The following is a 14071-nucleotide window of genomic DNA, read 5'->3' on the forward strand; positions in this document are numbered from 1 at the left end:
TCCTATCCATTATTAGTTATTCACTGTTCCTAACAATTATTAGTTGCAACTAATAAAAATATCCAACACTTTACCTTGGTATACCAATTTCTTTCTTCTTTAGCTGCAGCTTGTATATTACACTTTCACAAAAACCAGGCGCTGTTACGAAATTATGTTTGTTCAGATTCCACAAAAGAAACTAAATAATACTAAATAAACTCTAAGAAATATCAAATACGAAATTCTAAGTTACGAGTGACCAATTTACGTTACGTTAATATAATCTCAATGATTTCGAGTGAGAGAGATAGAGAGAGAGCGAGAGCAAGATGTTAATGCCTCGAGGTCTTGAGATAGAATGAAATCTCTTCCTTCACGGAAAAGCTGGAAAGGGCAGATGTCAAAACGTTCTTGGCACAAAAGCTTCCAGAAAGTTCTGAAATCTGATGCAATCTCACATACAAAATGTACAATTCCCACGTGGGACTTGACAAAGATATACGCGTACGGGACAAATCTGCTCAACAGATACGTACCCGATTGAAACGGAGGTTAAACAATAATTAAGATTGACATGTTTTGATAACAACGCAAAATTCGAGCTCGCTCGCTATCAAACGCGCTGACAGAGTAGGGAAGCAAACGGATCTCGCAGACCCTCTAATTTCACACTGTTGACATAAAAGTTAAACATTTGTAGCTTTGAAAAGACAAAGATCTCTCTCTTTACGTTATATATATATTCTTTTACAAGACGTAAATGCGAAATCTGAACACACATTTAAAACATCCTAATCTAAGCTATCAAGGAATCTGAAAAAATGTTACACAATCTACATGACATTTCAAAGAGGGAAACATGCATTTTGAAAGTAGCTATATATAATAATATACACATATGTATATATATATATATATATATATATATATATATATATATATATATATATATATACACATGTATATATATACATATATGTATAAATTGTAAAATGTCTTTTTGTTTGTGTGTTGGCTGTATGAACGCTATAAAAATCCACATTTCTTGGCCGATTTTGATATTTTTACCATAGACCCTTCCCACCGCGGAAGGTTTTAGTCAAAATCCGAGGGCCGTTTCTAAGGGTGTCATAACCCGTCTTTTTCATACTTCTTCATTTTTACAAATCCACATTTCTTGACCGATTTTTATGAGAATTAAAATATAATTCAATATCAAACCGGGAAAGGTCATGGTGAAAACAAAATTAAAATCAGACCATTGATTGAGCAGAGGGGGGTGTTGGGAAAGGGGTGAAATATATAAATTACCAACAACAAAAAATATTAGTGCCTAATCCCTAGTTTCGAGGTCGCTGAGAAGAATAGCGACACTCCCGATGCCTTTTAAGTCCAAGTTCAGCCCCAATGGGGAGGGGCTGAGAAGCGGGTGGGAAGGGGGTGAAGGTGACATGTAAAAATAATAAAGAATAACAGATATGAGTGCCTAGTCCATAGTTTTCGAGGTGGCTGAAATGAACAGTGACACTCCCGATACCCAAAAGTCCAGGTTCAGCCATGATACGAATTGGGATGATAAGGGGCAGAAGGGGGTGACATGTAAAAATAACCAAAAGATACAGATATGTGTCTAATCCATAGTTTTAGAGGTCACTGAGATGACTAGTGACACTCCTGATTCCGTTCAAGTCCAAGTTCAGCCCCGATAAGAAGGGGGTGTGAAGAGGGGAGACATGTATAAATAACTGAAGACGACAGATATTAGCATTAAACCCATTTTTTCGAGGTTGCTGAGATGAATAGTGACTCTCCCTATGCCCTTTGAGTCCAAGTTCAGCCCTGATAGGAAGTGGGGTATGAGAAGAGGGGTAAGGTGGTAATATTTAAAGATAACCGAAAACTACACATTAAAGTCTAATCCATAGTTTTGACGAACACGACGCTGAACGGGTAATTTCGAAATGTCAACCTTTAAACCTTTATACTCTCTCTCTCTCTCTCTCTCTCTCTCTCTCTCTCTCTCTCTCTCTCCCTCTTAAGATAATTGCTTCACTGACATTGCCCAACATTTTTGACATTTTACATTTCACCACTTTTCGCTTGCCCGCCCCCACCCAACCCCCCTTCCTATCGGGGCTAAACTTCCACTTGAAGGGAATCAGGAGAGTTTCTAGTTGTCACAGCGACCTTCAAAACTATGGATTAGATTATGATATGCGTAATTTTCTGTAATCTTTAAATATTACTACTTTCCCCCCCTCATCTCATAAACCCCCTTCCTATCAGGGCTGAACTTTGACTCAAAGGGCATTGGAAGAGTCACTATTCATCTCAGCAACCTCGAAAAAATGGGTTTAATGCTAATATCTGTCGTCTTCAGTTATTTATATATGTAAATTTGGTGAAAAACGTATGAATATTTATATATATATATATATATATATAATATATATATCATATATATATACATCATATATATATATATACATTTTCACCAAATTTACGGGTTTTACCGGGGAAAATGCTAAAGTGTTCTAGTTACATTATACTTATAAGAATAACTATTTACCCGATGAAAATCCGGGTAATCACTGTTTTAGGCAGGAAAAACGCAGAATCAAAGGGGTGTTGTTTGGGCTGAAGGTTCTACTCATTAAGGAATTGTTGTAGATAAATAATTTAGGTTCACTTTATGTTACATTTATTTACATTAACAATACTCAGAAGATTAAAATGGAATTCTAACAGGTCGCAGATCTTATGTAATAATCAAGGTACAGGGACAAATGGTGAAGAATGCTGTATCCTTGTGAATGGTCCCTCTGTAATGGAGGGGTTTACGAGTTAAGGCATATACCTTGCATAGCACAAAAGGTCGGAAGTTTTAGCGAAAAGGTACGAAATTTCCGTAACTGATATAAGAACGTCTGTATACAGAACACATTACCTTGTAGAAGAGATGTCTTCAGCGTAGAATAAGGGTGAAGGAAGGCTTAGTAAAGGGTCACTGCAAAAGTATACCTAGGGTTCATCCATAGGACCACGAGGGTGGGGAATGATGGTGGCAGGTTCAAAGGTGGCCACTCCAAATGCGTCTTGGCCAGCTTCCAGGTGTGTGTGTGTGTGTGTGTGCGTTCTTGCTTTCTCTCGTCAGGTCCTTTTATGCATTCGATGGTCCCATTTTCTATATGTGTGCGCAAATTGATGCACCATTTTTGATCAAGTCACGTGATGTGTTTCTGCCCGTCCCTACGTCCCTGATGCCCCGCTTTCACTTTTCGAGGCCAAGGGAGGATTCTGAAGCAAACAGAGAGAGAGAGAGAGAGAGAGAAAGAGAGAGAGAGAGAGAGACAGACAGACAGAGACAGAGACAGAGAGAGAACTATTAAAGGGTCACTGTTCCATGCCCTTCCTTGTCAGTCAGTACTAAGTGAGAGTATGTTTACTATTTGATTTTATGAAGCTTTATGAGGTGGGTTGCTTGGAAAGAATTAGCAATATAATATATATATATATATATATATATATATATATATATATATATATATATATATATATATATGCATGCATGTGTGCGCGTGTGTGTTTGTGCGTGTAGTTTAAGTATTTTCGCTCAAGTTTACCAGCTGATTCCATATTCCACACGATCTATAATTTAGGGGTGGCCAAACTTTTAGACTCCGAGATCTACTTTAAAGACTGAAACTCTTTTACGATCTACCATACTACGCAATCAAATATTATTATTTGGGGAAAAATTTAAATAGCGCCATAGTACGATAAAACATGAGTACAATTACTTCTCATATATATATATATATATATATATATATTATATATATATATATATATATATGCTTGTAATTTGTTTGTTTATATAGGGTTGTGGGGGAACGGCGATCGACCAAGCAAGTGGCCGCGATCGACTGGTAGATCGTGATCTACATGATGGTTTGGTGAAGATTTATGACCTCGGAGTTTCTGTAAAACCATAAAGTGAAGAGAAGATTTTATTAATTGGCAGTGAATCTAGTAATGACTTACTCCTCGTGAACCTTTTGCGGTGACCGACACGACTCTCATCAAAATATAGAATTCATCTTTGTTTCTGCTACACAACGGAACCCGAAGAAATACCCTGCTTCATGTTGCATTTTATACAGGACCGTGTAACCTAGCGAAGTTTATTATACTTAATTACTGTATCAGTTCCACGGATGTTTCTACAATATAATTTTGTTGCATCCAATATACTGAGCATAAATTGTGCCAAATATTCGTAGAAATATTTTGCGATAATTGGCGACATACTTCAACAGCCTAAGTAGTTTCCAAAACTGAGTTTCATAGTATGGTAGAAAATGTTCTTGCTAAATGAAATAGAGTTTTTAAGATTATCTTGTTTGATGCATTCATGATACATGATATCCCAGTGGCCTTGATACATCTGTAGAAATTAATTCATGAAGAGATCTTGAAGTTTTCTATTAACTCAGTGCACTTATATACCAAAGTTCGAAGCACCTTGTAATAAACGTCATCACAGTACAATTGCAGCTTCAACTAGATTCGTCCAGTCTTCAGTCGCTGAAAAATTATTGGTGGACAGTCATTTATAATAGACATTACGTGCCACAGTCAAGCAACACTCTGTTGAACGTAAACAACTGCGTAATTCAGTATCGAATTATCGTGATCATTCAAAATATAGCCCATGATACAATTGTGACATGGGTGGTCACCCGAAATGAGTGGTCACCCATATACTGGACGTTCTCCTATTCGGTACACTCAGACATGACGCGTCAACAACCGTCATCCTCGCCTTCAACGCCACCTGACGCGAAGGGCCTCTCTGAAATTCCGCCACTCATATGTCTTTCTACCAACTATCGTGGTACCCACAGAACTCCAGCGTACACAATCACGTACTATTCTCCCAGGAGTTGTGCAAAGGTCACCTCCATCTCCCACTCATCATTATCTCAACCAAGTTCTTTTCTAGAGGTCGGCAAGAGAGCGCGGAGATTTACCGTTCTTCGGTCGCGGTGAGTCAAAAGTTACACCAAGCTCAGTTAAAGTTTGAGACTCATTGAGCAGAGCCCCATCCACTTGAAGGGGAGGATGGAGTATAAAATCTATACGAGATCTACTAATCAATCGTATTTTCGTTTTACTGGAGTTCAGCCTCATTTACCCTACCGACCACACCATTCACTAACCCACTCCATGTCACGATTGAGACTAAGGGAAGTTTCATTTCTCATAAGCGGAAATTTAATTACAAACAAGTGTTGCATCATCAGCATAGTGAACAATCCTCTTTTCCAGAATAACAACCACATCACTTGTATACACGGAAAATAACAGTGAAACTTCAGACACTAGGTCTCGAATCACCAAAGATCCCATTAACAACTCGTTCCTGCCTACCTGTATGGAAATCTTGAAGTCTTCATAAAACGTTTCCACCGCTCCAAGATTCTGAAAGTTACATGTGCCTTATGATTTACTAAATCGAAAGTAGCACCAAAATCTCTTTGAATTTATCTATACTTAGAGCCTTTATTAAGTTCTCTTCCAAGTGGCATGTCAAATCTAAAAGAGCACTGCAGGTACCTAATTGATCTAATAAAATGACTCAGCTAACAATCTTTTGGATTCCACTTACTTGTAAAGTGTCTTAAAAATTAGGTTTTCTGCAACTTTGGAGAGCCCAGGGAAAGAAAAAAGTGGCCCGCAGTTACTGCTGCCTGCAGATATGCTACTCTTTGGTACAGACACCATAACATTTTTCATTCTAGTCCAAAAAGAAAAAATTATTTCCAAAAAAGAAGACATTCAGACTTTTGGCTGGTAATCTGTACTTGAATCCCAGTTTCACCAACATCTTTTCAACCCAGACTCGCCCCTTATGAAATATATTATGTATATCTATATTCAGTGGTGTTATCATCTGAATTGTGTATCCCTTATGTACGTGAAAAGCTTCTCGTGTCCATCCAGGTAAGCCAGCCTGCCACTGTATGATCGTAATGGGCAAAAATCTACCAATTTGTTCTTTATGTTGTAATATTTATATAGCTTTGCCGAATATTATTTAATTAGAAGGTACTGCATAGATTTCAATGTCCTTCCTGCTTTAAAATTCTTAAATGAATATAAAAAGAGATATTTACTGACAACATAAAGTACTGCACCACAGTTTATCAATAAATGATGACTATAATATTAGTAATTGAGGCTTCTCAAACCCTAAGATGTCGCCCATCCTACGTTCAGGGGGTCAAAGAAAGAGAAGGGGAATAAAATGGGCAAAGGAAGTGAAAGCACTTTTAGTTGTAACTACTCTACACTTCTCTCCTCTGGCTCTTCACTTCTCTTTGCTTGGATTCCTCATTCATTGATTCCTCTTTCATTGATTCCATCACCAAATTACTTTTCCTTGGCCACCTCTCATTTTACTCTTTCCTGAAGTCCCTCCAGAAGTCTTTCTTTGGCCCCTCCTTCCTTCTTCATTTTTCCAGGGCCTCCTCCTTCCTACTTTGTCATCTCCACATTCAATTCCACTTTCCTTGACCCCTCACTTCCTTATCCAATGGCCTCTACCCTGCTCGTCTTTCCTTGTTCCCTTGGCCCCTCCACTCCTCTTTCCTTTCCCCCTCTCCTTCCCTTTCTTCAGGCCCCTCCCCTACTAGTCAGAACTTCGTCCCTTCCTTCTTCCGAACCCCCTCCTACTGTTCCTTCCTGATGGACAGTACCAAACAGCATCATCTGACTTATTAAGTTAGTATAGATTTCATTCAATTATCTTCAATGATGTCCAGAATGAGGCTGGAGAATGATTTTCTTTACATTGGATTCACACCTTTCATCGACCATGTGGTTAAAAAACCATGGGGTGCTTAAAGAAAATACTGAACACCATCCCCAAGTTATACACCAGACGTTGGCAGAAAAATACCGCCAGTATTCAGAAAGAGTCAAGTAAAAAATGCGCCGAAGTTTCTTCAGCGCAATTGAGTTTTCTGTACACCATATAACCAAAACCACAGAAAACAGATCTATCTTTCGGCGATCTCGATATAATGTTATATAAGCTGCGGCTAATGAAACTTTAACCACGACCCAGTGGTGGCCTGGCCTGTATCGTTCCCAAACACATGATTATTACTAACTTTAATCTTAAAGTTAGTCATAATCAGGCTAGAAGACTGCAATTTGGTACGTTTGATAATTGGAGAGTGGATGATCAACATATCAATTTTCAGCCCTCTAATCTCGGTAGCTTTAAAGATCTGAGGTAGGACAGAAAAAGTGCTGACAAAAAAATGCGGATGGACAGCCAAAGCCAGCACAGTGATTTTCTTTCCATAGAAATACAAAAGATTTGATTGATTGCTACCGTCTACAAACCTCTTTGAGTACAGGAGAGCATTCTGTTTGACAAGCAAACAATTTCACTTTATCTAGTTGCCAAACGAATTGCTAAATATAAACAGACATATAAAAATAGTTCTTTTCATTATCGGAGATGATGGATTAAAAAGATTTAAAACAATTCCATTGTCAAAGAACCCAATTACCTGATGATTTCAAGAAATGTCAAAAGGCATCAAAAGAAAAGTAATGGCTGCATTCAAGAAGAGCAAATAATTCAGCTAGCACTTGAATGCATTAACTGTTACCAGCGATGGCATCCAAGGAAGAGACCTATAGAAAGAAACATTTCTGTTCTGTAAACGACTGGTGGCATCAACAACAGAAGATATGCTTAAAATGGCCAACATCTTCAAGAAAGAGGGCCTAAGTAGGAATCAGTACCCCAGCATATGCATGGACTGAGTCTATGCAGTGCTAGGCGCATGTTCGGGTTTCACCACTCAGGTACAGCAAGTCAACCCTGGACTGATAGGGATTAACTATCTGCTACACCATACTCCAATGGGAAAATTTTGTCTCCTGCAAAGTGTTATTTGAGCTTCACTCGGTGATGGAAGATATTATTCAAATAGTGGATTCTATTAGAGCATCAGTTCTGAATTAAGGTTCTTCAGTCAGATGTGCACTGATATTGATCCAGAGAATGTGTGAAATGTGTGCGGAGGTGAAAATCTTCTTGGACAGAAGGCAACATGCAATGGCATCAAGGCTTACGGAGCTAAAGTGGTTGCTTATAACTGGCATTATCTGACGGATGCATGCCCAGAGTTGAATTTGCTGACTATATCCTTGCAAAGAAAAGATGAAAATCATCTTTCTCTGCCCGAAGAACTCAAGGCATTCAAAGCAAAGTTAGGCTTATATAGCGGAAAATGCGTCCTCTTCAATCTTGATTCTGTTTCTGGGAGGTGAAGAAGACATCACACCCCTTAATGTACAGTACTTTGTTGTTGAACACTATAAGAAGTTGAGTTCAACTTTTGATAAGTTTATTCCAGATGCACATCTGCATAAAAAATATAAAGGGGTGTGCAGACCCTCCAATGTTCTGTTGAACTCATTCAAGATCAGTCTTTGGGACAAAATCTACAAGTAGAAGAAAAGCTCCTTTCAAAAGTTCTAAAATGCTGTGAAGAAAGAGACCAATCCTTTAAAGTAAGGACATGAAAACGTAGTTGCCGTTGCTACAACCTATTTGCGTAAATCATGGTTTGTGTATGTAGTTGCCATCAAAACAAAGAGAAGATATTGGTAGCTACCTGGACATAAGCCACCCCTACTGAGACAAATGGAGAAACCTACCAATGAAATTCAGGCCCAAGGCTACATTGAAATTAATTTTGCAAGTGATAAGAACACTTTTCGATAAAAAAGGTGTCCTTGCTGAGTGTGCTGAGTCACCAGTTCAGCAGTGTAAGTTTTGGTTAATATCAAGGCTATGGATTTCTATTTACTAGAATAAAATTTAATGCTGCCGCTTGTATCAACGTTATACTGAAGTACCTTTCCTACATTGATTACATTACATATACTTGATGTTTACTTTTACTACTTACAACCAATGAGATAAACATACATATTATATACAGTACATAAAACTGGTGGGATCACGGTCACAGTCATTTGAAAAAAAAATTGGCAACTCATGTTTCAATGACCATATCACCGAAAAGAAGGCTTCCCAATGTGTGAAGACACCAAGAAACAGCGAGCACGCTTGCAGCAGACTGGATGCATGTGTGAAGAACCAGATAAGTGAGGGAATGGAAAACATAGGAAGATTAGTCATAAACATTTTACTGCATAATTTTTTCGTCGTTTCACAGCCTATTCTCGCTTACCAGGCAATGGAAAAATCATTCAGTTTTTCATTGGATCGTACGGTACACTGCATAAGAGTGAACCAGATCTTAGATCTGTGGAGAAGGGAGGAATGATGTATATATCACACATTGCCACAGGTGACAAAATAAGAGACTGATTGTAGGTTGCGATCATTAACTGTTGATGGCATACATAAAGTCAGGATCTGCAACTACGGTCTTATTCTTTTACCTGTGGTGTTGAGTGATAAATTGATCACGAGTTATGTGATTATATTCATATAAATATACTATATATATATATATGTGTGTGTGTGTGTGTGTGTGTGTGTGTGCGTGTGTGTGTGTTTATATATATATATATATATATATATATATATAAATATATATATATATATATATATGCATATATATATATATACATACATACTATATATATATATATATATATATATATTATGTATATATATATACATATATTCATATATATATATAATATATATATATTATATATATATATATATAATCTCAAAAGGTGTGATGAAAATATACTGCCTATACCAAAGAAACTTTTAGGCAAATAAGTGTTCCTTTCATATGAATGAAAAAATGCTTCTAAAACAGCACAAAGAGTATTGAGAAATTCAATCGAAAAGTCAAAATTTTAAAATATAGAAACAGCTTGCTGCCAGTATATTTGGAAACAGTGTAACACCTCATAAAGCACGTTCTTTATAAAAAAAGTAATCACATCATAAACTTTCAGACAGTCGAGATGAAGCTTAAAAAGTATTGAAATATAAGCAATCTTTGTAATCAATGTGCAAAAACATTTTGCCTATACAAAAGTACACAAATATAGGTAAATATGCACATTTTGAGAGGTATACACAAAAATAAAAAAGACTGAACAATATTTAAAACATATTCTGATGATTCAGTTGAACTAGTAGACTTACGAAACTGTTTTTCAGGTCTAAAATCTAAAATTATCTAAGACATAAAAGTATTCAAGTATATTCAAATTCAACAACGAAATTTTTAGTTATAGAATTCAACAAGCAGTCATCTTCGTGTCATAAGAGGTAATCATTGCCAAGTCCGCTTCAGAGAAACAATAGCAGGATATTAAAAGGAATTTTTCATAGTGGACTCTTTTATTATAACGCACCATCCATTGATCTCGGCGATGCTCAAACACTAGAGACCGGTATAGTTGATTTTATTAGAAATGCAAATATATTGAGGAGATCACCTTTTTAAATTGCAAATTGAACACCACATTCTTTTGTCTTGGGATAGGGTTCATTTTTTTAAGTTGATTACAGAGCTGCTTTTCAAAGGTCACAACGGATGACTATAAATTGCTATATTACATCAATGATTAAAAATTATTCGTAAATTGTCATCTAATACAAGAACCTGATATTAGCCAGACTGTTTCCTAAATAGAATAACAAAGGGAAACAGGATAACGTAATGAAATCCAACGGACATGATAAAAATCTTCCTTTTTGTGTTCATTGTTTTCATTTATATCCTGATGATTTTTTAAAAACAGGGAATCGGGCTTCATTAATAAGGATAGATATGGAATGCCAACAAATAATAAACCTTGAATCTGCAACAACATACGTTACAAGAGGGTTTGACTAATCCATTAATAGTGATATTAGTATGCGTGATTAACCTTAAGGGTAATTTACCGATAAATTGACCGCCATCATAATCATCAATGTCGAGATGTTCTTAAGACTAAAATGCAAAATGGTTTTAGTTGGTTTGGACTGTACTAAAGGAACAATACTTACAACACCTACATCCCCAAAACCCCTGCCCAGCTAACTCTACCAAATAAATGCCCTGGTCTCACTAAGAAGACATTCCGACAGCAATGCTCTCCCACATCTACATCTACAGCTGATGTGACACTTGAAACAATCGTGCAGATCCAGTTTCGTGCGGAGAACAGTACAACCTCAACGCAGAAAGTAGCCTCTCTTTGCAGTTCTGTCCGAGCTATACCAAACGACAACGATTTTGTCACAAATCTCCAAGACTGAAATCTGTAACACTTGATAGACTAAATGAAGAGGAAACGTTATGTGGGCATTCATACATATGGCACTGGCTGTTGAATAGAAATACTGTAAGGTGTGACGACGTTTCCAAGGCGCAGGTAACGTCACCTCCTACTTGGAATGATTGAGCTCTACGCTAATCAGTGAATCGAAGAGAGCGCGAGAATTTCGAAAAGGCTGAAAATCTTACGGGTAAAAGGGGCATCTATGAAGTGACGACAAAGTCTGATATAACTGCTCGTTAATCAGAGCAAAGGAGGCCAATATTTGGTGAATGATAACTCTTAATTAACTTACATGATGCTAATACATGAATGGGACAAGACCTATCAATCTGATATAATAACTAGAATTCTTATTTCCAAAATATTTAAATGTACTTGGTACCTTACATAAGGATATAATATACGAAGCATATCAATTATAAAGAGAGAATCAATACAGCTGATGATCAGCAGATCGTTCCTTTGTTGATGCAGAAACTGAACTTTCTAACGATCCCTAAAACTATCGAGTCTGCGACGCTGCGACCTTATCCGAGACCCAAGCGATTGATGGCGGAGGCGATGCCGCTGCTGCTGGAGGAGCAGGTGCGGCCAAGACCCCAGTAGCCGCCCTGAAAGGCAAAAAGGCGACGCTCACATTAAAGCTCTACGCAACAAAAGGTATAAGCACACACACGTATAGCATGCTCCTATGGTGTCGCTGCTTCATTCATGAATTCTTGAGACATATTATGGAATATTGACTACGTGAGAAAATAAATATTCCAAAATTAATTGGATGAGTAAATTATAACTAAACCTGGAATGAAATGGTATGATGAGTTAAAATATATAGTATAAGTATATGATGCTCCATTATACATTGCAGCAGATAAAATCATTTTTTCACTAAAATACTTCGGTTAATGATACCAACATGTAATTTGGTACATATCTTCTCCATAGGCCACTTTTTCAAAATGACTGGGTGTCCAATCAAAATTGCAAAATTGCTGCCTAGTCAAGGACTCGGGTGCCTCTGGTCATGTTTTTATGTATTTGTTTTGGTTATACACATTTTAGGCAACCACCAAGCAAAAGTAAAATGTATTTCTGTTAAAGATTCCATACAGATCATATAAAAAAAAAGATGGCATCCAATATGGCAGCCAAAAACATTAAATAATTGCGTCTTAGGGTTCAGTAAGCATGGAAAAATGTCTTCCTGTTCAATATAATAGTTTGCAATTCTATATATAATTCAGGTAGTGGTTTTATCATTAGCTTTAGTTTTAAAGAGTGAATGTCAGCGCACAACTAAGGCAAACTGGTGACTGTACTGCTGTGTAACTCAGTATGGGATCCAGTGTCAGCTAATCTTGCTTTTCAAATGCTGTACCAAGCTTTGCTTTAGTGTGGTTTAGCAGGTTAGTGTCAATATGCTGTCTAATAGCCCAATATCAATTAGCTGGTAAATATATATATATATATATATATATATATATATATATATATATATGTGTGTGTGTGTGTGTGTGTGTGTGTTTGTGTTTGTGTGTGTGTGTGTGTGTGTGTGTGTGTATGTATATAGTCGGTAGTTCTAGTTAGACAGCCACGCCTGAATTGACATTGACAGAAGGTGCCAACGCGGGAGAGCCGAGCCAAGGGTAAGTGGGGCTCTATATGGCTTGTTCATGTCCTTACCTGGATGGTATACAGATCAAATGGGACTTGAATGTCACTGGATGAATGATCGGGCTAGGTGTAGGGTGACCGGACCTAGTTGTATCTCATACATCAATGTACATATCAGATTAAGGTGGTAAACAGATAGCCCCTTGGCCCTAGTCAAGAGCTCATAATGGCAATTGTAAATTCAATCCCAGGCACAAGGAAGACTAACTGGAGCAAATGTTGTCTTTGCCAGGAGGACAAGAAATAAGAAGGTCTAACTTCTCCTTTGACCTCTGTAAATCATAATCCTGAACATGATGGGTATGTAATAATCTCAACCAAATTGCCATCGTTCCAGGAGCTTGATGAAATGTCGCTTAACTTTGACCCAGCCAAGCTAGATGAAGGCAGTGGCATAGAGGCAACACTGTGACTAAACATGGCAAAATACTGCAAGAGCTGTAGGGTCATGTTTAATAATGCAAAACTTTATCGTGCAAGAAAGCAAGGATCTACAGTTGAAAGTGGTGAACCACAGGAAAAGCATGCTAAACAGCGTCGAATGAGTCTTGACAATGAAGCATTAATGTTTTTGTGAAAATGTGGCACCTGTATCAGATCTTCGACAAGTAATGACCATGAACCTCAACATGAGACTATATGAGTGCGCTCACACACTTAATGATAGTAAATTATTGGCAAAACTAGATGCAGGTGATGCAATAGCTCAAGAGCTGAAATAGCACTGGTCTTTACAATAGGGAGAGAGAGGTCCCATCTTAGAAATCTTGGGAAAGAACAATGTCACAGTTAAGAACCAGAAGTATATCCACTTGTTCTATCAGAGCTGGTTAATTATATCATTGAAACCAGACTGAATTCGGATGGTCCTGCCATTTTTACTCTTTCACACACACCCCGATTATACCAGCAGCACCTGGAATAATTGAGCATTGCCTCACCAACTGTAACTACAACAAGATTAAAGGACAAATTGTTAGCAAAAATCTCTGAATTAGAAGTACACAAGAAAGGAAGAAGTGTGCTACTTGCCCCGCAGAGAGATGCAGCTCTAGCCCTATCT

The 14071-nt window shown here is 37.5% G+C and overlaps 1 protein-coding gene across 4 annotated transcripts in view; it reads right to left on the minus strand.

Moving 5' to 3' along the window:
* Window positions 1-10386: 10386 nt before the first annotated feature.
* The window catches only part of LOC135205528 (uncharacterized), a 101600-nt gene continuing 97915 nt past the window's right edge, over window positions 10387-14071 (minus strand). For all 4 annotated transcript variants that reach the window (XM_064236291.1, XM_064236307.1, XM_064236299.1 and 1 more), the window contains one exon: window positions 10387-11945. In XM_064236291.1, coding sequence (XP_064092361.1) covers window positions 11862-11945 — 84 coding nt within the window. In that variant the 3' untranslated portion in view covers window positions 10387-11861. The remainder of the gene's footprint in view (window positions 11946-14071) is intronic.

This window comes from Macrobrachium nipponense, chromosome 11, assembly GCF_015104395.2.
Source record: "Macrobrachium nipponense isolate FS-2020 chromosome 11, ASM1510439v2, whole genome shotgun sequence".
Lineage (NCBI taxonomy): Eukaryota > Metazoa > Arthropoda > Malacostraca > Decapoda > Palaemonidae > Macrobrachium > Macrobrachium nipponense.